The sequence below is a fragment of the Vanellus vanellus genome, assembly GCF_965231255.1.
Source record: "Vanellus vanellus genome assembly, chromosome: 6".
Classification (NCBI taxonomy): domain Eukaryota; kingdom Metazoa; phylum Chordata; class Aves; order Charadriiformes; family Charadriidae; genus Vanellus; species Vanellus vanellus.
Genome location: NC_138911.1, coordinates 67,215,200 through 67,242,903, shown reverse-complemented (window position 1 = coordinate 67,242,903; position 27,704 = coordinate 67,215,200). Strand labels below are relative to the sequence as shown.

Below are 27,704 nucleotides of genomic sequence, written 5' to 3'. Positions count from 1 at the left end.
GATGCCAGCCCCTGCAGAAGAATGGGTTTATTCACCCCTGGTGCACAGCAGCCTCTGGAGTGTAACGCAGCAGCTGGTTTTAAAACAGCTTACAGAAAAAAAAACAGAGCTAACAGACGCTACCTGGGGTAATGTGAATACGGCGAATGTAATTACATCACCCGGATTAAAACTTGGCAAGGCCACCACTGACATTATGGCAGCGAGAAGCACCGCCGGGACCTTTGGTGAGCACAAGTTGTTACTATGTCCTTTGGTCCTTCTATCCAAATGGTGGCATCTGCTGCAATAAAATATGTTCCAGCTCCATTTCAGGAGACGGACACCAAACAGAGTAACGTGGTGGTTTAGCAACTGGTGAATTGATTTCCAAGACTGATCGAGTTCGCATTTTGCTTCTCATCTGAACATTAAGAAGGAGCCTGACCAGCTGCATTTGTCTGCTCAAGAGCTGGAACAAAAGAAAAGCGAATTGTGCGTGAACCCTTCACGTAAGCAGTGACTGGCTCGGAGTGCAGCACCATGGGAATGCTGTTCCTCACCAAGGAATGGCCCAAGGGAAGCCCTGTTTTGTGCTGCTGGTCTCCCTCCCTACCACAGAGCCATTTGGGGTAGGAGCAGCTTCAGGCAACAGAGATCCTCATGTCTCCTCTGAAAAGACCCTTGCAGTGAAGATCTAGATCACGGAATCACGGAGTTTTCAGAGTTGGAAGGGACCTCTAGAGATCATCTAGTCCAACTCCCCTGCTAAAGCAGGAGTGCCCAGAGCACATTACTCAGGACTGCATCCAGGCGGGACTTGAAAGTCTCCAGAGAAGGGGACTCCACCACCTCCCTGGGCAGCCTGTGCCGGTGCTCTGTCACCCTCACCGTAAAGAAGTGTTTCCGTGTATTTGAACGGAACTTCCTGTGTTCTAACTTGTGCCCATTACCCCTCGTCCTGTCACTGGGAACCACTGAAAAGAGCCTGGCTCCATCCTCCTTCAGCCCACCCTTTAGATACTTGTACGCCATAATAAGGTCTCCCCTCAGCCTTCTCTTCTCCAGGCTGAAGAGTCCCAGCTCTCTCAGCCTTTCCTCATAAGGCAGATGCTCCAAGCCCTTAATCACCTTAGTTGCCCTTCGCTGGACTCGCTCCAGCAGTTCCCTGTCCCTCTTGAACTGGGGAGCCCAAAACTGGACACAGTATTCCAGTTGTGGCCTCACCAGTGCAGAGTAGAGCGGGAGAATGACCTCCCTTGACCTACTGGCCACACTTCCCTATGCAGCCCAGGATTCCATTGGCCTTTTTGGTGACAAGGGCACATTGCTGGCTCATGGATAATTTACTGTCTACAGTACTAGATCTGCAGTGTTGTTCCAGAAGTGGCCGGGGACGCTGGGCTGAGCTACTGCTGCAACACCGATGGAGACATTTGTAGGTGACAAACTTGCAGGTGACAGCTGACAGCAAGTATTAGCTACTTACGACTCTGTTTTTACTTCAAGTGATGCTTATGTCTTTTTATCCTTCTTGCTAGAAAGCCAACTCTTCCCAACATGTTCATCTTTCGTGAAATCTGCACCTACCTACACTCGTCCTAGCCAGTGCCTCCAGGCTGCACAGCGCCTGCAGGACCAACTGCAGCTATTACATTGTGGATGTATTCTGGCAGAAAGCTGTTGCACATCACAGTCTTGTCCTTGAGAAGCCAAGAGAGTGGATGGGGAGGCAAAATTTATTGACATTGAATGTATTATCCACCTATTCCAAATTATAACTCTATTAGGATCCTATGCCAACTCTGTGGAGTATCTTCTGCTGTGGTAAATACCGGCAGGGTTAGATTTCCTATTGCTGAGCTTACTGAGCTTCAGATCATTTTATTCAGCACTAATGCAAGGAGTTTTCAAGCTCTTTGTGTGGGAGGTCTTATCTACAATACTGAGGGGATACCAAAAGCTGTGTCTTCTGCCTCAAGACAACCAAGTTACTTTGCTGAAATGCAGCAGGGAGGTAATAACCTTGAGTTCGTTTCTAAGACCACAAAATTTAATCTCTAAGGTAAAGCGTGAAAGGTAAGAAATACACAATTTACAATCTCAAAGATTATAAAACTCTCAGAAAGCCAATCTAAAGTTAAAGACTGAGACTCCTGTGGTGGGATTTATTAAAGTAACAGTGGCTCTGTACACCTTCACCAGCCTGGGGCAGCACTCTGCAAGTCACTCGCATGATCGCTGATCTCTGCCAAGGTATCACAGACATTGTTTGTTCTAATCCACTGGGAATATCTGCCGGACAAAATGTCATATGTCTTTAAAGCGTCTAGCGAGTAACTACATTCTCTTGAAACACAAAGACAAATCACCTCTGGACTCTGAAGCAGGCCTGGACTCACTACAGGACGGGCTTTATTGACAAGAATTAGCTACTCCACAGAAATAAAACCAGCCAAAGCAGCAACAAGAAATTTTACAGAATGTAATAAAAAGCCCTGTAACAGGAAAAACATCAAGAACACAAACCAAACAATTACACAACCAATTGATTTAGCTTTGAAAAGAACCCTGTTCTGGGTAGGCGGCTGGGTTAAACGACGTCCAAAGATCCTTTCCAAACTACATCTGTCTATAACTCTCTGTTAAAAACTATAAATGATGCTTTGCAATTTTTAAGTCATCAGAAAATCAAGCGCTCATCCTGAAGAGATGTCCATTCCCATACTCAAACTGGAAGAGTTTGGCTTCTCAAATCGTAACACGGCACAGACCAAAGTAGTTGGTCCCCATGATAAAGTCAGTATTTGCCAGCAGCTACCTCCTCCCTGGGATGCGAGTCCCCAACGTATCTGGAATAGGAAATACTCTGGGAAGATGCCCAGCAGCTCGAACGCTGCTCTCCTGTTCCCACACATTCACAAACCTACTTCACATGTCTGTGCGTGCAGATATTCCTCTGGGCACGTAAGCACGTGTCCTCAACTTTAAAAGCTGAACTCCTAACAGCTGGGGAAATGTATCAATTATTTAAGCATACTGATATTATGCATTGCCCAAAATTTTGCTCCGACGGATATACAATCAACCAACTAACTGCAGAGGATCTATCTGCAGGGATATTTATTCTCCTCCTTCCTTATCTGCTGTGCATTTGTTATTGCTTTACCCCGTACCCAGAAGCCAAGCTGACACTGTTAATGTTCTTACAAATACTCCAGCAAGAATCTGAATGAAGGCATCGTTAATGTACAAAGCACTCGGGTTTTCAGAGAAGCAGTTAATTAAGTGCAACTGTTCAATTTCAGTCACGCTGATTTGACAGAAATGATAATTTAGGGCCAAATTACAGATCCCGGCAAAAGCAGCCGAGGGAAGAATTTGGCCCCGCTACGCTCCAGCCTGACAGTCACAAATTGAATTCCCTGTGTGCTCCACGACAGCTGTGCCGAACCCTCTGTCAGCGCGAACAAGGTACGGGCCACACGCTGGTTAATACCGCGCAGAACAGACAGTTCTGCTGAAGTCAATAAGATTGTTTTCAAAGAAAGCCTGCACTGGAGTAACACTATTGGTTCCCAGCTCGAAACTATCCCGTGAATTTCTTCCCTCCACGGGCAAGGTGTGTTATCTCTCGGCAAGCTGAATTTAGTTCTGTCCTTTCAAGCAGCTTCTATGTCACCGTCCGATCGGTGGAATAATAGAAGTGGAGGAGGAAGCGTGAAATGAATTGTCCCAGAACGTGGTGGCACTTCCAAGCCCTGAGGACAGGTTAGATATGGCTTTCTTAAGAACAGGCTAGGGTGAAGCTAAGCCAGCTTGGTCCTGCTGCAGTGCTGGTGGTTGGTCCGGATGATCTCGTTGGGTTCCCCTCTAACCTTCTATTTCTATGATGTCACAGTGGCTACTGAAGAGGGATTTATAAATTTCCACCCCTGCAGACTAATGTTACAGTTAGTATTATGGACTACTTTGCACTTGAGGTTGGCAGTTCAATTACAACATGCAGCCACGTGGCGTAAGGAAAGGCTGGAGTCAGAGGGATGTCTTCCCCCGGCTCTCACAACACAGAGGAAGAGCTATTTCCATGTGGAGCCTGACGGAACATGGGAGGAAGCCTTCCCATCATTTCCTCAGGATGACAGCCACTCAGCTATGCCAACTTACCCCTCAGAGCTACAGGGGGAGGAGAGCCAAGAGTCTGCATCCTGCTTTAATTCCTACCACGCATAGAAGGAGGGTACTAGGATGCTCTTCCTCCACGCTACGACCCAGCAGGAGAAGGGCAGCTTTCACGTGTATACTTACTGAGCTCAGAGAGCAAGCCATGGTCTTCCCCACGGAAACCATCTCCTCAGCTTTGAGCATCTTTATTCTCAACCGTGAGTTGTTTTGGCTGCACTTTACACTATTGTTATGATAAATGGACCAAAACGGATTAATTGATGGCCCGATCCAGACAAGAACACAAAAGATAGAGATATTATATAATATAACAGCAAGATTATAAGCAAATGACTGACCTTTTCAACTCAGTAAAGAAACGCCTACAATCAATTATCCATTTATTCAAGCACGTATCACTCATCTGTTAGCCTTCTGTAAGCTATTTATGAATGAGATTTTCTGCGGCATGACCTTTATTCTGCCTTCTGACACCAGGGGTCAAACTGAGAAGAGCAGTGATCTCAGCCCACAGAAATCAGGATGTTTAAAGGGATATTGCCACAATAAAGCCTACCTGAATTTTTTGATTGGAGACTGCTTTTCCTGCGCAGTTGCAAGGTGTCCAGAATAATAAATGGGAAAAACCATAATGTTCCAGTTTGTTGAGAACCAAGTCATGAAAAAAGGACAGTCAAAGGTCTCATACGTGATTTTGACAAACTGCGTGGTCCCAACCCAGGAGGAAGAGACGGACAAAATGATCAGAAATCTCCAGATAAGTTTGAGAAATGTGGATGTGCAAGACTGGCATCGTGTCTGTCCTTCAGCTTCTTGGCTGCTGCTCTCTGTGTGCGTTTGTGTTCCTTCTTCTCCTGAAAAAAAAAAAAAAAAACAAACAAAAAACAAAATAGAAAAAGAAAAGAGTTGCACACATAATGAATACATTCAAAACAATTCTTGGCAAAATCTCCCCCTCTGATCCAGACACAATCCATCCCTTGCCTTCTCCCTATAATTTCTCGACGTCCCACAAACATTGAAATCCTGCACAGAAATACTTCAGTAATACCGTCTCTGTCATTTCAAGGGGATAGGCACAAAATACAAACACAGTATCAGGCCTGAGGTAACAGCGTTACGGTTAAGCTGTTGCCACTGTTTGCTTTATCAGCCCTTCTTTCCTCCTGTCAGCCAAATCTCTAGAATAGAGCTACATCCCTTGGAACCAACTACGTTATAAAGTCAATTACTGTGCATGTTTGCAACATAAAAGCTATCTGGGCCTGTACATCTGAAGCCAGGAACAAGTTCTTATTATTCAAGATTTTAACTCAATAATCACTTTTTTATTTGCAAGCTGGGAGGGGAAAAAGAAATAGGTTGGTGGTTTTATGTACCCAAGCAGAGAAAGGATTTTTTCAGTCAAGTTAGTGTATTTACGTTTTTGAAGTTAAAAAAGGAAAATGGACAAAACTGAAGCTTGGCATGCCTAGAAATAAACCTCTACACATAAAAAAGGAGGAATCAGAAAGTTGTCGTTTCCCACTTTAGTACCGTACTTTTTAGGTCTAATCTGCAGATCACTGCAGATTTCCTAACAGAAGTGTAGAGGATTTAAGCTTACTGACTGGTGACTTGCTCTCCAGACACAGCTTCCAGGGATGCAACAACCCATGAACCCTATTTTAATTTCACAGATCCCAGCCGAAAACAACGGCTTGAACTGCGCTGGATACTGAGGAGCCCTAACACCGTTGCCCCATGAGCTCATGTGGCAGCAAGAAGCTCCAGCCCTTTACTCCATGGGACCACATCACATCAGTTTGACAGCAGAAACAGGAGTTCCTTCTGAAAATCGTGACCTGCAGCTATTCTTAACTATTACTATCAGTTATATACACATCAACACATCACATGATATACGATAAGAAACAATATAACTGTTAAAAGGAGGTATAGATCCACTGCAGTGAGAGCATACGCTGTCCTACATTCAACTTAAATGTGAAAAAGGTACCCTTCCAGACTCAGGTTTGAATTTCCTTTCATATTACTGTTTCTGCTACAGCCATAAAGAAATGTCAAACAGAGGTTCCAAGTTATTACGTTAGACCAACATTACACCTAAAAAACGATTCATCATAGCAGGGAGCGCATTTGCAATCAAGAATTTTCCTAACCAGGACATGGAGCTTTTTGTAATTTCATTGTATGCTGTACCATTTTTCCTAAAAATAATCAGTATTCAGTGGCTCCGTTGTTTAGTGGTGAATCAAGAATTTAAATAAAATTACAGGTTTATTAAAAACATGCAGAGGATAATCAGACACAGCTCTGAAAATGCAACCATCATTTTAGCACTCTCTTTGGCTGCTGAGAGAAAATAGATATTTTTATGGTGTTAATAATGACTGACATCTTCTATTAAAAGGTAAATTTGCAAGTTAGAATGGCTTAAAAAGAATACATTATGTAACATCCACTCGCAGGTTTTCCTGCTGAGCAAAACTACCATGCAATTAGCCCTTCTTCAGCTAACAGTTAAAATAATCACACAATGATAGCAGACTAAAGCACCTTTATCCATGCTTTCTGTCTTTCAATTACCAAACAAATATGTAATTGCTGTTACTATGCATGACACTACCATTAGCATTTAACTTGGATTTCATAGTCCCAGGTGTTGACTGCTAGGGAAAGGCACAGGAATACACGCTTGTTGCAAGTCCTACCTTGGATTTAAAGACCTGTGTAAGTTTTAGCCTGATTAAATGTAGAGTGGGGAGTTTGCGTAAGTGCTTAATGGGCAGGATTCATCCCATGTAATGTAGTTAGCTAATAATTGTGTATTCAGGCTAAACGTGTTGTCTAGGGCCCCTTCGTATTTAATGCTAATGGACAGGCACGGTGAGAAGGTAGCTGATTTCATCCTCGCATATATCCAAGTCCACCGGAGGCACTTATCTCTCCCTAGACTAGATATTTACATTTAAGTGAAATCGAGATGGATCCCCAGCCAAAGTGACACAGTAGCTTGACAGTTGCTTTCAAAATCCATGGGACGTGCACACCTAAATCTTGGCCAAGGAATCAAAAGGACAAGATAAGAAATATCTTTAAAAAGAATTACAGGGCTTGAACTCAAAGACACACGGCAAGCAGGCACACAATTCATACTTAATAGGTTTCAGGATTTCCAAGCATGAAGCTGGGGCTGGACTGAGCTAGAATGTAGCACTTGTGTCCAGATACTGAATGATATGCTAATGAGGAGAAAAAAGAAATTGATCGGCCAAAGCGGTTGGTAGATAGCATTTTACAATTAGCAAGGTAGTAGAAATCCTTGGTGTTCGCATTTAGCTTGGTCTGAAACAACCCAACAGATTTACCCTGTCAAGAGCACAGAAACAATCCGAGAACTCAACAAGGATGAAACAACAGGGAAAGAATGCAGATGCCACTGCAGGTGACACAGGAAGATGATGCTGGTCCATGGCAAACCGTGTTGAAAGGCAGCTAACAGAAATACCCCTACATGGTCCTCTTGTCTATAATATAATTCTTTCTTGTTATGTCTCTGTCACAAGATGGTAACAGCCTTTTGCTTTCAAGTTTTCAGACAAGTGAGATGAGGAAAACCAAAAGCTACCACTTCTCTTCTGAACTCTTTTGACTGTTTGGGAACTACAACCTCGAAAATAATATTCTTTATATTCGCTTACCTACTTGTCGGGTCAGTCCTACTTAGACCTCACTGATGAGGAAGGGAAGATCAGGATAAAAAGGGAAATTAAAAAATGCAAAACGAATGTTTAGAAGAGTACGATGTCAAGGCACTACTCTTTTCTCAAGGGGACCGAGGTCCTTACTTAGAGAAGATGGTTTCTGATTTTGAATCATGTGCCAGCATGCACAGAGTTATTTCAGCCTGATACCTGCAAAAATGCAAATAAATTGGTTTTTTAGTATCTCAGGTATGATCTTTACTGCAAAATGTTTTATCATCCACTCCTTGCAGCAATAATTACATACAATATTTTTCTGAGGGTTTCCATCAAGAGAACACTTCTGGAATCCAAGATCCCTCCGTTTTCCAACACAAGAAGAAAATGGTTGGCTCTTGCTGCCACCAGTGGTGAAGGCATAAGAGAAAGGCTCATCTCCCACAGTTCCAGTGAGCAAGGGAGATTCAACCTGTTCTTCCTCCCTTTTTTGCTCACAGTATGTACACAGACAGTCTTCCAAAGAACTTGGACAGTTAAATTATTTCAGTCATTTAACGGCTCTCTCCTCCTCAACAGTACAATTCAGCAGACTCAAAGGCCTGTGGCTGCATATTGTAATTGCTCCCATCCCATCCCTGCTGGTGACGGACGGACATCATGGTGAAGAAGTCTGTGCTCACCATACCTACAGGTTCATTTGACCTAAACTTCTGCAGTAAAGTGGGTGACACATTCCTGACAGAAGCCCTGAAGTGCAGCTGATCGATGATCTGAACTGTGGTGGTCTTCCCTAGATATCCTTCCACCTGTTGCTCCTTCTCTTTCTCTTCATCAGACCGTCCATGGTATGAGCTGAGATTGACATTGTCTTTGAGAAGGAACATGGCTGGCTCTTAAGGGTCCTGGTTTCTGGCCAGGCTGAGGCTGAGGAAACATAACCACTTTGTAAAAACTAACTTGTGTGCTAACGTTAATCATCCTTTCAAGACCTTCTATGCCTACTGGCCTTATGAGTTCGCAGTTATCTAACACGTTACATGTACCTACTGAGGCCCAGGCTTTTTCCTCCCGTCCTTGCTTCCTTCCCGCTAACCCCAGTTTGCACACAGGTACAGGAAGGACTTTCACGTGGCTGTGCTGTTCGCAGCACCGTAAACCAACGTCAACATGCTCGGACTCTGCACCATCTTTCAAAAAAGACAGACGAAAGAGGCCTCTCGCAGGCATGCTGTGACGCCGGGAATGCGGCTGTTATGCCTACCTGATCTGCTCTGCCTCTCGACTCTGCTGTGCCGACAGATTCCCGAGGGACTTCGATTCTGCAGCTCAAGAATGGGAGCAGCAGAATCTTCAGCAACAGATAGAGGGGAGAGCTGCCTAGTCATGCCTCTGTGTCTGCTGGGGCAGTTGCCTCCTGGCTTGCATTGGATGACAGATGATCGTGAGGCACCTGAGAAGAAAGAGTTCGCATCAGTTTGGCTGTAAACTCCCTGGAGGAAAGCGGGGCTTTCAAGCACTGTCAGTGAAATGCATACAAACGATTCAGCGGGAGAAAGGAAGCACACTGCAAAAATCAAGGTTTCAGCTCTGGTCAGAATAAAGTAAATAAGTAAGTAAATAAATACTTAACTCTTTCCCCCCTTATAGAAAAAAAAAAAAAAAAAGGTGCTGTATGAAAACGAGTCTTTCCCCTGAAGAAACAAGAGCCCTATGCTGCAATAAATTCTTAGCCCCACGGCTCCGTCCATAGGGTCTCAACAGGCAAAGGAATTTGTACTCACGTGGGCCCCTTCCTGAGCACTGACACTGAATCAGGCAAAGGAGAGGTCACCATTCTCCCTTAGGGTGGAAAGCCGGGCTGAGGAACCACTGCCTCCCGGGGTCAGTGGTGACAGTGTCTCCAGAGGAGAGCTTCCCCTTTCCATCCTCCGAATGATCCTTGAGACTCTTGTATGGAATGAAGCCACGGCCACTGACAGGTCTTTTGGATGAAGATTTCTTCTAAACCGTTGGAGATGCCAGTTTTAAGCCTTAACGTGCACCAAATCAGAATCTCCACATCTTCAGAGAAGTTGCTTTTTCTTCTGCTGCTAGGCGCAGACAACACCGAGATGCTGCATTTCACACAGAGGCTGTACAGGGGCACAAGGCAGCAGACAAGACCCAGGTCCCAGAAATACCAGTGGTACCAGATGAAAAGTTTGCCAGCGAGAAGGACACCACATTTTACGAGTAAGAGCTTGAAGGACTGGATTAAGAACCAGCAAACAACAGAAGAGTGCAGTGCTGGAATCTGGCAGAGTGAGCCTGGAGATCTTGCACGTACTCCCGAATTTACTGAAGGGTGTCTGCGTAAGAGGTCAACACATGAGCAGCACAAGAGAGTCCTCTTCTCAGAAAGTCAAGATGACAGGCCATTTTGGGAAGTGTAAATATGTGTTCATGGTCAGCTGAGATCACCCACTGCTTGTGTTGCAGCTGCTACTTCAACTGGTGACCATCTTCCCTCACCTTACAGAAGACGCACATACCCAGAGCAGCCACTGACCTTGCCATAACTTGGAAGGATTTAATTTGATAATCGCACCTATTTCACATTGTAAAGAATACAACAATAGACGCCAACCCCATGTGTAAGGTGCCACATATGGCAGACGTGCCAGAGGGCAACATTCTTCATTGCAACATGTGCCATTCCAGTACGCTTTGTGCAAATACATCCATGCCGAACAACAACAGGAAAGTATACTCTACAGCAAGGACTGTACTGAAGATTCAAGAGACTGCATAAATCAACATTCTTTTGTGAGAGGAAGTTCAGAGGGTTTGTATAACCTTCAATTAATTATGAGCTATCTTTGATTCACCAGGTCTAACTACAAAGATCGCAAAGGAAGATGTATAGAATACCGTATTATAGAGAAAAATTCTCTCTCACCATTTTTAGAGCCTCCAAGGTCAATTTTTTACCCACCATGTAGACAAGTGACTGAACCAGCAGCAAACCCCTTAGAGATGCTCTTTCTCAAAGATGCTCTTCCCTTTCTCCTCTGTTCAGTACGAGAGAACTCTGACACGAGGAGGATGCCCAAGTCCAGGTCCCACCTTCCCACATAGTTCTACAAATTCAATCAATGCAGTATACAAGCCACGGTCAATAATAGTAGACCCACAAAAGTTGACTTTGAAGGATTAAGACCTATATGTATCATCTCTCTTCATTTTTTGATAAGCATTACTCTCTACAGAGCTTTTTAGAACCTACTGGATACTTTCAGACCTTTAAAAAGCCATTCACCTTTATGTATTTTCTTTTCAATGGAGAAAATCATGATCAAACAGCCACACTACTCCCCCCCCTTTTTGGGCTAAATATTCAAAAAGGCACTTAGGAATTTTCAGGTCCCCCACTTAAAGAAGTTTTGTTTTCAGAAAACGTTTGCTGATCGCCTGTCCCGAGAAAATCAGCCACCAAGGTGCCTCGACCCAAATCAGTACTCGCTTTGATATGCATCATTTAAAGATTTCATTAAGTTGAAAGACACATGCAACATCTCAATTCAGATATAATTTAGAACGAGACTAAGAATCACATTACACTCAGCAGCAGTCTAGCAGATGAGCCGCAACCAAAATTTCAAGGAAACCTATTTTTCCTCACATGCAGAAAGAGCTCCGAGTTATTTATATCTGGTACAACAAAGCAGCATCAATCTTTTCCTGTACATTGAGAAACTCGGCAGTTGAGACCAAAACCGCAATTCAGGAGATTGCATTTAATCGGAAGTCACTGCTTGATTTACTGAATTCGTCTTCACTTATGCCCGAAAGCGATCGGATAGCACGGCAATTTATCAATATTTCATTGGTCCAGCTAGAAAGCCTGGGCCATCTAATGCTACTGAATCTGAACATGTTTTAAGGATATACTTTGAAAGAGAAGGTGAATAGATATATGCTGGGCTAACTTACCCAAACCTGCTATCAGCAGCGAGGACAAGAAATCACCAGTTACACAGGGCAGCAATGAAACCTCGCACAGGTGCAAAGTTATCCCACATGAGAGGAAGGGAAGGCAGAACTCACGTAACTCCGGTTCTTTGTCTCACACAGCAATTATCAACTATCAAGCAGGGATCCACTAAGACCCGTTTAGAGGGATCAAGAGCAGCATTTTCCATTGAACTTCTGTATACCTTTATAAAACCCACGCGCTTATGGAGACCTCATGGTCTTGGGCAGTGAGACCATGTCCTCTCCAGAGAGGACAACAGCAGGCTGCTGCCACAACTTGCCTCATGCAAATGGAGAAGCAACTATGTACTAAAAAGGTACCATAATACACCTCCTCCAGAGCAAAGGAGTGACACTGCTTGGGTTGGATTCATTTGACTTATTTTAGATGTCAACCTCAGGATGAGAAAAACAGTGCCCTGGGGCTAACTGCATCTCCCTGTACCTATATGTGGAATAATACAATCATTGAATGGTTTGGGTTGGAAGGGATCTTTAAAGGTCATCTAGTCCAACCCTCCTGCAATGAGCAGGGACATCTTCAACTAGATCCTCCTCCAAGGAGACCTTATAGCAGCCTTCCAGTATCTGAAGGGTGCCTACAAGAAAGCTGGAGAGGGACTTTTTACAAGGGCATGTAGTGATAGAATGAGGATGAATGGCTTCAAACTGGAATAGGGGAGATTTAGATGAGATATTAGGAAGAAATGTTTCACTCTAAGGGTGGTGAGGCACCAGAACAAGTTGTCCAGGGAAGTCGCAGAGGACCATTCCCTGGAAATGTTCAAGACCAGGTTGGACGGGGATTTGAGCAACCTGGTCTAGTGGAAGATGTCCCTGGCCATGGCAGCAGGGTTGGAACTAGTTGATCTTTAAGGTCCCTTCAAACCTAAACCATTCTATGATTCTATAATCAGGTTGCTCAGAGCCCCGTCCAAACTGACCTTGGACAACCATCCTGAGCAGAGATGTTTACACTGGGTGTGACTTTTTACCTGTCCTTCTTTTAACCTGACTCCTTGATGTCAGAGGTTGCACAGATATCTGTAACTCACTGTGCACAGAAGCCTCATCCAGTTTCTGTAGACTGACACAGTCCATGCTGAGCATGAACACAGTTCGTGGCTTTAGCAGAGATGAATCACAGGCTGAGAATGAATCTACATTTTGGGCGTCGTTTGATATTTTAAGGGAATGCTACTGAAGAGACTAGGAAAAAACTAACAAATAGGAAAAACCTTGCCAGACTGCCAGATCTTGCTACTAGAAGTGTTCCTTCATTACTTAGGGTTATAATCCAGTGTCAAAGCAACACTCAGCCCATGGGATTGACAAAGGAGGAAAGGAAGAACTGGAAAGGTCCGCACATGATTGCATCAAGCACATCTTAATGAGTCAAATCCATCTGGATGACTTTTCATTATTGAGTAAAAACAAACCCATGCTCTTTCCCATTTTCCATTATTCTGTTTCAGCAATTTTTTTTTCTTGCCCTGCAAATGTTGATGCTTTATAGCATAAGAAGTAAGGCCATTTCTACGCACGTGGAGACCAACGTGAAGCCAGCAAGGGGAACCTGTGGCTTTCCACATGCTTCTAACAAAATCTGTCCTTGTCTTGCATTAATTATTATATACTTATCTCAGTGTACTTCAATTGAGCAAGGTAATTATGCTTGTGACTACCCTAAACGACATGATTAATATCACTGAAGTCCATGCCTTTTCACGTTCCTGAACACCATGCTGAGTGCCGTCTGCGGGAGCAGGTGAACACCGTGCGCTGCTGCTGTCGTGTCCATTCAAACCAGGAACCAGCAGCACATGCCTTGTCCCGACAACCACTTTCACCATCCGTCTGTAAACTATGTGCAGCTCCCTCGGTCCTCAGAAAGATGCGATACATGACTCGTGGCTTTTCATTCATAGACAGATTTCCATATGCAGCTGACACAGTCAGAAAACATGCCCTCCCCTTGGTTTGAAAAATCAATTTGTTATTTTGCAGGGGGCTTGGAGAGAAAGGATTATGCTTTGAGGCTCAAGAACAATTCTTTTCAGATTATCTTCACGTAGATGATGTATTTAGCACATGACAGCAGTGCCTGGAGCACAAAAAAAACCCTACTCATGCCATTTCATCTGGGACAACTTTTCTGGTCTCAAAGTTTTTACTAAAAATGGATTGCCAGTAAAATAATCAATGCACCATAAAAATGGAGCCCTGGAAGCAATTTTTACAGCCAGGTCATCACGGAATTTTTTTTTCCTTTCTTTTTTAACCAACTGCCCTGATGGAAATTTAGAAGGTCTCAAACAGTTCAACTGAATTCCCTTCTAAAAGCCATCCCTGCACTGAGGACACTGGATTACCGACACGAAGTGTTGGCTTACTTACAGACAGCAACAGCTGGCTTGCTGGTATGTGCTAAAATACATCCTCTTTTTTTGATTACACAACTAAATCGATGGCTAAATAGGTGATGGAAATGAGCTGGACAGTTTCTTTCTTCGTATTTTGTTCCAAACCCCACAGAGCAGTGGTCACCTGTGGCTACCACTGTAGTCAGGAGGGAGACCAGCTTTTCCAAAAAGTCAGTCAAGGCATCTACAATCTACCTTTTCCTCATTCAATATTAAAATATGCTTGTTCTACCATGTCCTCAAAATCTCAGCTCCTAATATGTCATTGTTTTCGCATTGACAAAATGATGTCTTCATACCACTGCCGCAGAAACAATTGCTGGGTTTTGACAGATGGATGGAGGTAGAAGCCGGTCTGGTGTTATGTGGAAAGTACGTCAATTGAATGTTCCTGCTAAATTGGGCCCCAGTGAAAGAATTGACATTTCCTTCACACTGTAATGTTACCTGTTAAGAGTGAGCATCCGTGGCGATGACGGACTCGCTCACACATCACAAGCCTATTGTTTCCAGCAGCCTGTGAACACGCTCATGTTGATAACACCCAGTTCACGATCGTGAAGGCTGGAGACTTTTGCAATGAAATCCCGGTCTTAATGCCGCGCAGTAAGGAGAAGTTGATGTGAATTTTGCGGCCAGGGAAATATCGGATGCACGTGGCTCTACAGGAAAGGTAACTGAGTTGCACTGCTATTGGTAGAGGTGAAGAGAGCTTATTCTGTCCATTTGACAATAGAACCTCATTAGGTTGGATTAGCCATGGCTTTAATTGGATTGTTTGCTACTGTTGGCACACCACTGGGGGCAGGGCTAACCAACACCATCAATCCAACGGCGAGTTAGGTCCATAGCTTGTTTTATTTCAGCCAAAGGGACTGCCTGTAAAATCAAATCCTGCCCTTCCTTATGCTGGTGTAAACCCACAGCAACGCAGTACAATCAGCAAAACTGTTCTGGGCATACGCTGAAGTACCTGAAGATAATAGCTGGACCAGGAAGTTAAAATTCAAGGGAAAACTCTCCCCAACTTTTAATGAGTTCAGAACCAGCAGTTTGACTCAGGACATGAAGCCATAATTACATTTACTAAAACCAAGCAAACAAACAATAGGGAGGCTGTCTTTGCACATAGTGTGCTCCAGAGGTTTGAGGAGCATCTCTTGTTCAGTGAAGAAAAATCATTTCACCATATCTCAGACGTTTAGAAATTATGTTCTCCATTTAAATAAATCCTTCTGAGACACTGCAATGGTCCCTGTGTATTAAAGTTCTGCATGTATGTCCGTTCAGAGTAATGCCTTGTTCGTTTACTATTTGCTTGTTGTGGAAGTTTTTATGTTTGAAGGGGACGAGAAGGTTACAACAATTTTTTTTTTTGTCCTAGAGGAAAACAAGATTTTCAAATTTTAATGAAAAACAAATGACTCAGTGATGGTGTACAACATTTCTTTTGTACTATGATTAACTATTGTCAAGAGCAGGAAGCAAAAAAGCAGATATTTGTGTTGTAGTTTACGAGTGACATCCATCAGCAATTTCTGCCAATTATCCTTTCAGTGTCTGTACACAGCCGTTCACTCTAAATCAACAGACAGCAACTTCACTCGCAATTAGAAATCTCAACAACTTCCACGTGCCCTCCTATCCTTGCTGTAAAGTGAGCAAAGAGGCAGCAGAGGGAGTAAATAACTTAAATTTCACATCCTATAACTAACTTAGTGCTTGATCAAGGGATGTGTCACTCTACACCCTCGCACCTAATTACCCTTCAAGATGAGCCTAATTGTTGGGGGAAGAAATCCAGGTTAGACAGTCAGAAAGATTCCCCCTGTACACAGCAGTCATGTCTTGTGCTTCAGTACCAAATCTCACCCACGCAGTTTCCCACCTCCCACTCCTCTGACCCCCATCAACGCGCTCCGCTCTGGATGATAACCGACACTGCAATGGCAGTGCCACGGTCTCTCCCTGTTGCACCATCCAACGCCTGGGGAAAGACCACCCTCACATCCCACGTCACACCCAGGGAGAAGGAAAGCTCTGACTACAGTGATCATTAAGTGCCTGAAAAATGGTCTCACAGCAGAGACAAATGACAGAGATACCCATCAGGGATGGTCAAAGTGTATCTGACTCTGCCTTAGAGGAGGGACGACACAGATAACTTCCTGAAGTCACCTTCCCGCCCTGCATCTCCTTGGCTTTGCGATGGTAAGAGTGTTGGGGCCTAGTCCCAAGGTGCTAACTTCTCCTGACTTAAGATCCAGACAACTGAATAATAAGGCCATGGACCTTGATTCCACTTATAACTAAGATCTGGAAAAGAAGCACAACAACCTAAACTAATACATGAACAGCAAGAAAACCTGACAATAACTGGATAGACTGAGGACGCACCATTAAATCAAAGAGAAAAGATGCGCCAAACTCTGCCAACTGCAATACCATAAGTCAGTTTAGACCATAAAGAATATAAAGAGCTAATGAGGAGTACATCTGCGTCTAACACTATGAGATCTGGTAACTTCAGGAATTCAGAATTAAATTAAAACAACCAGAATTGGGCAGGACCATCTGTGCATGGCCCACCTCAGATATGAAACAACCTGGGATTCCACCTGGTCCTGGCACCCACAGCATGTATTTGCTCCCAGCTTCTTTGGTTGCCACAGAAGGTGGTTTTGGACTGCACTGTCAATATCAAAGCTACATCATGCTACTGTTCCCATGCCTGACATGAAATTAGATGAAATCTGCAGTCAGATCATCTGTGACATCTGTTCATTTATAGTTCAAGGTCTTTGAACGGCCCCAGCAAGACAAGGTATAGCATTTGCACACACTGGCTGTGCTTGGAATGGAAAGATGGTGAGATCTGTACACAAAGTACATGCAAATGCACCAGATTATTGTTAGAAGCAGTAGTAGTAGTAATGATACGGAGATTTAATGTGCATACATTGAACAGTCAAGGAGCTTCCACTTGTGCTTGATACAGCCAGGTCATACGGGTAGATCTATATATATTATTAGTCACATTTTGCAGATAAGGACAGTCGCCAATAGTTGCTAAATAAGTTGCACAAAGGCATCTGCTCATGCAGTGGTTGATTCTCATCTCCCCAGATCCCCACAGCTGGCCGCTGATCACTTAGACTGGGGTTCCCATTAACTGCCATATGCTTCATGCCTTGGCTTCTGCATGCAAACTTGAAAAACACTTGCAAGTCTGTACATCCATTTTTATGTACATCAGCTACATGTTTTTTTTAAGAAGAACTTGCTCTGAGATGCACCCTTTCTGGGCAAACAGGAGAGCATGATGTGCATGGTCTGCATCCAATGCTGTGTCCTAAAACCTCCAGCTGGGGACTGCAGCACAAAATGAATCCAGGCCACAACATCTGTTATGTTCAACAGCTGCAACCATTGAAAAACAGGGAAATAAAGCCCCCAAACCTTTGCAGGAAGCATATAAAGGCTTTGCTGGCTGTAAGCAACCTGCAGACCTCCTTTTTTGGGAGCCCTGATGCATGGGTGTAATGGCCAGTTATCTCTGGAGGACTTCTCAACTCGTTTCTTACTGAAATAAATGGCTCCTCTTTGTAATGCTTTGAATTGAGACCCTTCCTCAAAACACAGGAAGACAATTATTAAAAAACCCAAATCTCCCTTTGTTCCTCTTGTTCATCCTTCTACATTTTACTGAAAATATAGTTAAAAGCATGGAAATCTTTTTTCCCTGTTTTATTTCCCTCCTTACTCACTTTAAGCCACGAAGACTTTCTTTCCATTCTCATTTCAATATAACTCAAACAAGTATCACTGCCTCTCTTTAAGCACTGTCAAGGAATCCCCTTGATTTCACACCAAAAATAATACTCCAGCACCAGCGTGGGGCTGTCAGAACCAACCTTGGAAAAAAACTTTAATTGAGAACATCTGTAGTGGAACTGGCAGCTGGAGAGAGCAATGATGTATTTTGAAACATACTGGTTATGCAAATTTTAAAGTCACTGGGTGTGATGTAACATATTTAGAGTTTGAAGGAATGTAGAAGAAAAATGCTGTAAATGAAGAAGGACTTCATATGTTGAAATCAAAACTTCTACAACTTCTATACAAAATGATCTACATTCATCCACAAAAAAAAAAAAAGATTTAAAATCTCCGTTTGGAGTGGAATGCTTTGGACTGAATTCTGCTGTCAGTAAACGTTGCTGGCATCCCCATTCACCCTGAAAAACAAATGCTGGGTCAGAATCTCATACCTAGCTGTGACAACTCTGGAGAACACTGACCTTCAGTAAGGGTATGAACATCTCCTTCAGCACAGAACATTTCCCATGCAAAGAGAGCCCCCGTATTTCTCCTTCCTTACCCATCCGGACACAGTATCCAGAGCGAAGCCTGGGAAGGGCAGGAGCAGGCACGCGCATACTCTCCCTCCACTACCTACACAAGCTGCAAAGAAGTGGCGTGAAAGACTGTCAGACCCCTCCACACCGTGAACGTCTCAGAAGGCAACTTTCTGGCTAAGTGCTGCTGGGGAAAGCCAAGCGGAGCCACCCCGGTGCTGCAGAGGAAGAAGGCGGCAGTGTAGAGGCATCCAGAAGTAGGTCTGCACCCCGGTGTCCAGCCAAGCTAAGCCTGTGCCAGCAAACGACCCCAGATCATGGGGACTGCTCCAATCCCTGCTGCAGTTCCTGGGAAGACCAACTGATTTTAGTCAGCTTTGGCTCAACCTCCAAGGAGGATGATGGGGGTACTCCCACACTAGACTACTCTGTAAGGAGGAGGCAGCTGGACCGTCAGCTGTTTTTATTCAGGTGAAGCCAACACATACCTGTCTGAGGGAACAACCCCAAGGGGACTTACAAGCCTTTGTCCCCTCGTTGCAGCTCCAGAGCAAGGACTTTATTTTAAGGTTTTACTTACAAAAACAGTCCCTATGAGATAACCTCAATAGTAACTTCTGAGTGAGTCTCTTGAACACACATTCAAACGGACATCCTTCACTGCAACAGATCTACACGATGTTCTTTTCCCCAGGTATGCTTGATCCAACACCAACTCAAGCCAATCTCAGGATTCACTGGCCTGGGATCAGACCAGCTTTTCACCACTTCAGCACCGACCGAGCAACAGATAAACACAAATCATTTGATTCAAAGCTGCACACTATCCCATTAAAGAAAACCTCTGCTACAAACTTTGTAATAAATTATACCAGATGTGCCTCCAATACACTTCGCTCCAAAATAAAAGGTTATGAATATCTATAAAAACACATTTTGAAAATGAATCTTGTCACTGCTAAAATTTAGTGACATTTCCAAAAAGAAACAGACCTTCTGAGTTAAACTCTCATTTATACTTTCACTGCAGTAAATCAAGAGTAGCTTCAATGAAAGCCATGAGGCTGCTTTGACGTAAAGTTGTCGTGAAATGACTTTAGACCCAGGACACTGCAGAAATCACTCATATGCATCTCATTATTAAATAATTACGATACAGCTTCTACTTTCAAGAAACACTGCAATAAATCCAGGCCGGTTCATGGGTCTCCTAAGATCCGAGCGTAAAAGCCATCAGCACACTGACACACAACTCAATATCAAATTGCTTGTATTTATCTCCTACACAAACTATTGCCTCTCCCGTTTGATGGGTGCCTCCAGAGAGTGATTCATTCCAGCTCCCTCTGATACCAATCTGAGGAGATGAATCACCTTGCAGAGGCGTCCGGCTCTCCTGCTGACTCCAGGAAGCTCTGACAACTTTCTTAATACTTTCCGAGGCTTACATTTAGATGCATCTGGATGAGTCCAAATCTGACTGTCTCGGGCTCAGTCCGTGGCAACGCTGTGGTACATTAAGCACACGCTTCCATTTCTTTGCCTTAGAGCCGAATGAAGCACATTTGAGGAAGGGTGGGGTACAAGAACATTTTACAGGTAAGCAGCATGGGCAAAAGTGAGTATTTATCACTGCCATGTTGCATTTTGTGACCCCTGGAGATACTTTTGACTGTTTTCTTCACCGCCCTTGGGGTCATAGCTCCATCAGGTCTCACCCCTGCTTTCCAGGATGGCACATTTGGGATAAGTCTCCTCCACGCAGTGTCCATACAGCCCACCAGGCTCAGGCACTTGGGTACATCAGTCCTCTCACTGTAGCTGATGCCGTGCTGGGAAGAGAGGGCTGGCCAGACCAAGATGAAGACATGTTCTCGAAAGAAAACATGTTTGTGGGTCTCAGCTTGATAAACACCTCACATCCTCCAGAACCACTCAGCCCATGTGCCAACCCTTCTCAGAAGCCGTTCTCTTCTACATTTCTTTGCATGTGAGCAGCATTTTCTACCCAGTGATCCACAAACATCTGGGTGCCTCTTTACTGCTGAGGGAGTCTTCTTGCCTGGATTTCACTCCACAATCCAGGAGTCAGCAGTTTCTGCTGTTCTACCAGAAGATATTTAGGAAGCCACAAACCTCAGCTGCTTGAAAACTGCCCTCTCCTCCCAGCACACGGGCCAAGAGCCCAGGTTGCTGTGGCATCTCTTCCACCAGCCCTCCCCATGCCTGGGAAGGAAAGGAGGGAGAGGCGCAGTGCTCTTGAGAAGCTGGCTGCCCTACCCCATTAGGATTCTTTGGGAATCCCTTATAAAACCTTTGCTGACCTGTAAAACTGTCTGCACACACTGACATTTAATGTATGGGTCCAGTATTAGTTCAGCGTGGCCAGCTTCATCCCTAGCAAGAACCTTTCCATTTTCAGCCTGCCGGATCTGACAAGTGCTGTCATGTAGTCACTTCCAGTCTATTGCCCTTTCTTCCTACGACGACTGGATTTTCCCTCCCTGAAGAAACAGGCAGTGCAATATCTGACCCTGCTGTTGCAGCCCAGTGTGGGGAGAAGGTTAAGACTGGACCTGACAGCAGCTGGACTGGTTAAGTTGGAGGCAACCACAGCTTGAGAGTCGCCTTAGACCCTTGTGGGTAGGGACAGTCTTTTTCTTGGTATCGTTTAGCTCACTTCCTTTTACAAAATCACAGGATGGTCAGGGTTGGAAGGGACCTCTGGAGATCATCACGTCCAACCCCCCCGCCAGAGCAGGGGCACCTACAGCAGTTGCACAGGACGGCGTCCGGGCGGGTTTGGAATGTCTCCAGAGTGGGAGACTCCACCACCTCTCTGGGCAGCCTTTAATCCTCTGCATTCACTGCCCGGTGTGACAGGAGCTCAGTCTGTGCCGGGAGCTCTCAGGGAATAAGCAGCAGCAAATCACCCCCTTAACCAGCACAGCAAGCCAGCTCACCCTGCTGCAACGCGGCTCCTTTAAAAGTAGGCAGGTGTATGAATTACAATTTCACACATCCTAAAATCTGGTGCTGTGCAACAGACCGACATAAGCAGCAAGGTCTGTCAGCTCCTTCAACTTTAAGGCATTTTTCTCTCAAGAAAGAAACACCAGGTAATTACCAAGCCTGCAGAATACTCAATATCACACATACACTCCCAAGAAAAACGACACAAACTATTGCCTGCTGTACCAAAACCCGTCCCCATTCGTAATTTAAGCCAGTCCGACCCAGGTAGATTGAACAACTGGAAGTCACGCTCTGCTGACAAGCACTGGACCGTGTCTCTTGCTTTGTTTTTATCCTGGCTGTAGCGCTGGATTTAACTCACCGAAAGGCATCACATTTTCACTGGTGGCTGGCATAGCAAAGCTCAAACCAGAGACAGCAGCACACACCTTGCAATTTTACAGCTCAAGTGTTCTTAACAATGTACCACACCTGGTGGGAAAAAGAGTTCGTTTCTGGCAGAGCGAGCGACTTCGGAAAGTACCACTCAGCTCTTGGAAACACCTGACACTGAATATAATAAACTTGCAACAGTGCAGTTAAAGTCTGAGATTTCTACAGACACTGAAAACAAAAACTTGAACCCGAACATTAGGAATATTTTTAGAAAAGCTCTTCTTTCAACCTTTGGTTTATATTGCACATATACCCGCGGTATATTTTCATCATGCCGAGCTTTATAGGTGCATCGCAGCTATCAGCGCAGTCATATCTCACGCTGGACAACATCACCACATTTCCAGCTGACACAAAAGTGTGATGTGAAGTTGGTATGCACTCTGCAAGGAATGAGGCTGTCATGTCTGATCGAGAGCACACAACAGATTTCACAATTTCTATCTTGTGTTTTTTGTATTAAGGAATTGCTTTAGAGCTGACATTTCTGAAAATAAGGGGGGAAAAAGCAGTTTAAGTGAACAATTGCTATCTCAAGGTGAGGGACAGCAAGCACAAAAAAGTTGGTGCCTCTGCCTTTAAGGCAAAGAAGATTAATCTGGAGCACGGTATTAAAATACTACAGAAAATTTGATAACATTATACAGTCCTAACTTCACATCATTTTAAAAACCAGAATTGAAGTACAACTTTATCAGTTGTTCACATTTCAGCATCAGTTTCTTCATCAGAAATCATACACCCAGCAGTTGAACACGAGCAATGGAAATTTAACTGCATTTATCCCGGATGATATTAAAGTGCGAAAAATGCTATTTACTTTAAAATGCACATATGCACACATGCACACATTCATGTTATTGTGCATGGAACAGAGCAGGAGCAGCATGCAAAGTAAATTCCTGCCTAGCGTGAAATATACAGAAAAAAAAGCTTTTACCGTCTGGCACAGGCGAATTTAATGCAGAAACATTGAAAGACGGTAATGGTGCCACTCTTGCCGACCGTTTCTTCATCCTTTGAAATTGCTCTCCTACTCACACGCTCACTTCGTCTTTAGTCTGCATCGCTTTGGGTCCCGAGTACTATAGTAAACACTCGGCTATGGCTGGTGGCTAGATGTTGTTCTGGAGATGCTGCAGTAGGCTATGAGTACTGATTTGCTGTTTCCCTGGGAAACCATTTGCAACACATTCAAACAATGCTTGACCTCTGCTAACACTTTTCTTTCATTCAATTGTTAAGTGCGGCAGATAAAATATAACTATATTAGCTATCGCGCTTCGTAAACTTGAAAGCGCGGCAGCCCCTTTGCATGAAAGCAAGGATTTCATCAAATATCTGTGCCGTGTTAGCAAAGCAGACGGGAGATTTCTCAGACAACTGCAAGGGAATTATGCAACACAATTTTCTGGTTCCTTACACTGTGACAATATACGGATGATTACAGTAATTATTTCAAATAAACTCTGAGTAATGTAACTGCTATAGAGCCGCTAAATCAGGAATGCCTTGGGCAACAGAGCCGGTAACATCCAGCTCTCTATCTGATAACGAAGCAATGGTACTGCAAGAGTCTCTTCTCTTTTAATGCCCTACAAAAATTGTCACAACCAGGAGATATATATAGGCCACGGTTGGTCTACATTTCTTCCTCACTTCCCTTGAGGCAGCTGGGACACTTTTTCCACCTCTTTCCCAGACATCTCTCTCCTCTACTCCCTTTTTAATGACTATTATTTATATTATTGGAAGCTGTTCACTTGGAGCAATGAGAAAGCTTCATTGAGCAAACCAGTGCCAGCCCATACAATTTGTGCAACTCTTAGAAAACCCCATCCGCTTGTGTAACGCGGCACCGCGCTGGGAGCTTTCTTTGCCAGGAGGTGGTTACCAACATCTCATAAGGGCCCTGGCTTCAGAGCTCTTCACCGAGAGAACTACTGTCCAGTCTTGTCCAAGAATTTGTAGGTAGAAAGCTCTACCATTGATATTCAACGCATTTGCTATAGGAACTATGGGAAATACAAAGGAAAAAGGACAGAAAAGCAGCTCAGCTCTACCAGCATCTGCTAGCACAGCTGTTGATTTTTTAAGGGCCACAAGTATACACCTTTCACCTGTAGTCTTTGTGCCTTTGATAGCAACTGAGAGTGGGGATTCCTGGCCTGGGGCTTGGTCCTCCATCCCCTTCTATACCACCAAAGAGGGAGAAGTTGTTGGCTGTAAGGAAGGGCATAAAGTGATTTGAAAAGGATCAAGAATCACTGATTTAGAGTATCACGAGCTGCGCTTCCTAAAGCAGCCTGCAGGGATCTCACCTGTTTTACACAGTAACAAGCACCGTGCTTGGGATATGTCTGCAAGGACTGTCCCCTTCACCCACGGCAAGGAGCCAGGACATATGGAGGAGGAGAGGGGAGGAAGCAGAGTCCTGGCCGGATCATCCTCCAGATGCAGCCACAGAAGAGCCTGGCACATGCGGAGAACTGAACTATGGCATCCTAATGGATGAGGCAGCCCATGACTCCACAAGACCCAGGAGGGGGAAGAAATGACCCTTAGGTCTTTGGGGCAACCAAGCCAGCAGCACAGGACATTGCCTTAAATGCATGACCTTGCCCTGCACTTCCCTTTAATGCTGCTCTCTTGTTCCTCTTTGGGAGGAACCCTCTTTGGGAGGATCCTCTTTTTGGAGGAACCCTACAGAAGGGAAAGAGAAAGGAGAAAGTATCTCATCACCCCCTCTCCCAAGGCCATCCCGCCCCAGTGTCAAGTACCTGGGACACACCACAGAAGAAGTACAGTCAAAAAAAAATGGCTACAGGTGCCTGATTTTCTACCCAGCATGTCCTCTCCTGGAAGGCTTGGAGCTCTCCTTTAGGATCTTCACTACATCCCCTGTGACTGATAAGGCTCTTCACAGTGACAGTCTTTTCCAAAGCATCACACTGCACTGCATAAAGCTAACTGGCTTTTACGGCTTATCTGCATGCAGAGGATTTCCAGCACTGTGTAACAATCACTATTCCAAAGAAAATTATCTTCCCAATTTGCAGAAGGAATTTTATTCTCCCCTCCAAAGTGCCGAGAGTCAGCAGACTTTGTGATAGAGTAATCACCAGTGAAGTAATTGCTGGTTCCACAATCACAAGGCTATCTATTAATACATGTCTAGTCCTTAAGCATTTCTATAATACAAACAACATAATAATATAACACAGAGATTGTTTTTAGAAAACCATTTCTGCAAATAGGAGCTTATAATGGAATCACTAACGAACCTTAACAATGGTGAGGATGAAACGCATGAGACAATGTCAAGCAATTTGCAATGTTTCTTTCAGACAATTTCAACCTTAACAGCAGAACGTGATTGCATCTAAAAGTTGCTGCGTTTTTTTCGAAGGTAAATCAGCCATAATTTTACCACTGTAACTCAGAAGCCATATTCAAACCCACAAAGCGCTCTTTCAAGTATCTACCCCAGCAATCTCCATTTCATACAACAGTTAGAAAAGAAAAGAAACAGATACAACACTGTTTTAAAAATATGTGTGATCAGTACCTATAACTCGCATCAAAGACTGCAGCTTGAAAAGCATCAGCTTCTCTGGCTACACAAGCAAAAGCTTTGGCCATCTGTTTCTGCTCCTACTATGAATAGCTGATTGCATTTCTGTATCAGATGCTGTTCATATAGGTCCTCTGATCCTTCCTATGTAGTCTCGATCAACACTCTACGTGTGCTGAAGAAAAGAAATAATATGGAGCAGAAGTGAGAGAAGCAAACTCTGTCCCTCTCTCCTGAGGTACACCAGACACAAATCCACCCACAAGTGGAATGTGATGTCCAAACTTACCAGGCTGGCATGATAGTTACTCCACAGATCGCAAGTCAACATGAAATCTATGGTTCTGTGCCATCTTACTCACCTCACATTTATGCAAGGCACCACAGTGGGAAAATATGGGGGGTTTCCCCCCAAAAATCAAGAGTAAACTCATTTCCAGGTACCTCTAAAACAGGTATTTGTACATTGTTGCTTGCCTCAAGCTCTGTGCTTTCAGTCTGCACTATGTTAAAAGTTTTCTTATTTGGAGGGAGTGGAAGATGTGTGGTACCTGGCATCTGGCTCACAACTCCTCTGACCGTCAGCCCCAGATCACCGACAGCCACTGCTGGATGTGCGGGCTCGGCCGTCTAGAATTAACAAATCCCGATACAATCCAATGCTCACATAATTAATCTACGTATCAAGGAGTCCCTATTTGTCAAGGAAACAGGCGGTATGAATTACAGCAGTGTAAATTATAGTGTGCAACTACACAGTGTAAATGATAACTAGGAACAGCAAGCCGCAGCCTGGGTTAAGGCAAACGCTGTTAAAGACACTACCCAAAGCTCTCAAGCCAGATGAAGCATCCATTCCCTTGCACTGGTTTTATTGTAAAAGGCAATCACTGAATGAGGTACGTCTCAGGGGAGATGCCTCCGCCCGGCCAAGAGTCCCATCAGTCGGAGGCATCTGAACCGCATCCAGATTGCTTCCTACCACCCTCCGCGTGCAGGCGCAGCGTGCGCTGCCTGCAGCAGTCTCTGTCCCCTGCCTCAGTAAATATTAATCCAGACGAGAGCACGGGGGAGCTGCGAGGCTGCTGACTCACTAACCAGGCAGCAAACTAGCGCTGGAAGCCGAGTCAGAATTAAGAGAGTGCTGAATCACATCCACTAACAAGTACTCCACGCTCAGAGCAGGGAGGGACCGATACTGTCAAAATATACATCGTCCTCTCGGCTTACAGCATCTCTGTTTGCAGCAGTTAGTCATACATATTTAAGGGACCTGCTGCAAAAGTAAAGGCTATTTACTCCTCTGAGGTTGCAACCTACATCAAAAGCTGTAGTTGAACTCCGGGTAACCACAGGTTTATCTAAAGCGTCAGCCCCACATCAATGGATGTTTGCTTGCAAAAAGCTGTGCTCCAGCCACAGGTGCACTCAGTTTCTGCTGACAAAACTGGCAAAAGAGAGTAAAATCATTTGGAGGTTTACCTTGTAGTAAGATATAAAGGATAAGGTCCCCATGAAGGACACCACACCATCTTGTGTCGCTTGTTGGTTATGGTGTTTATAGTCCTCATCAATGAACAAATTGAGATATGTCAAGTTCAGTTTGGGGCAGTTTTTTTTCCCTATGGGAAACAATTAATAACCCAAATTACAACATTAATATAATCCTGACGATGAGCGACACAGTATCTGACGCAGAGAAGATGGCAAGGCCTGAGAGGCCCCAGGGACACAGAATCATCTCTGCTAAAGGAAAACAGCTGCACGAGTACATGACACACCAAACTTCCACATTGATAATACAATTCATCTCACTTGACTTTGGACACCAAATTCTGAACCAGCTATACCAAAATCTTTTTAGGGTGAGTGATGGGAAACTGGTAACTCTAGAAAACAACTTGCCTGGTCTCTTTTGGACGTCCATTATAAACTGAGATTGGTAACTCTCTGAAGGCACCTGCTTCTTCCCACTGACTATGATGGCGGTGAGGTGACTTGCTCACACCTGGTCATCCGGCTCTCAGACACCCTAATTAGGGCAGATGCTCCC

General features: G+C 44.3%; 1 protein-coding gene across 2 annotated transcripts in view; it reads right to left on the bottom strand.

Moving 5' to 3' along the window:
- The window catches only part of SLC35F4 (solute carrier family 35 member F4), a gene marked incomplete at both ends in the record, with an annotated part of 131,316 nt that overhangs the window by 15,039 nt on the left and 88,573 nt on the right, over positions 1-27,704 (bottom strand). Inside the window, 2 exons of one of the 2 annotated variants that reach the window (XM_082485665.1) lie at positions 4,721-5,018; positions 9,133-9,321. In XM_082485665.1, coding sequence (XP_082341791.1) covers positions 4,721-5,018; positions 9,133-9,321 — 487 coding nt within the window. The remainder of the gene's footprint in view (positions 1-4,720; positions 5,019-9,132; positions 9,322-27,704) is intronic. The other variant, XM_082485666.1, reaches the window with a different exon arrangement.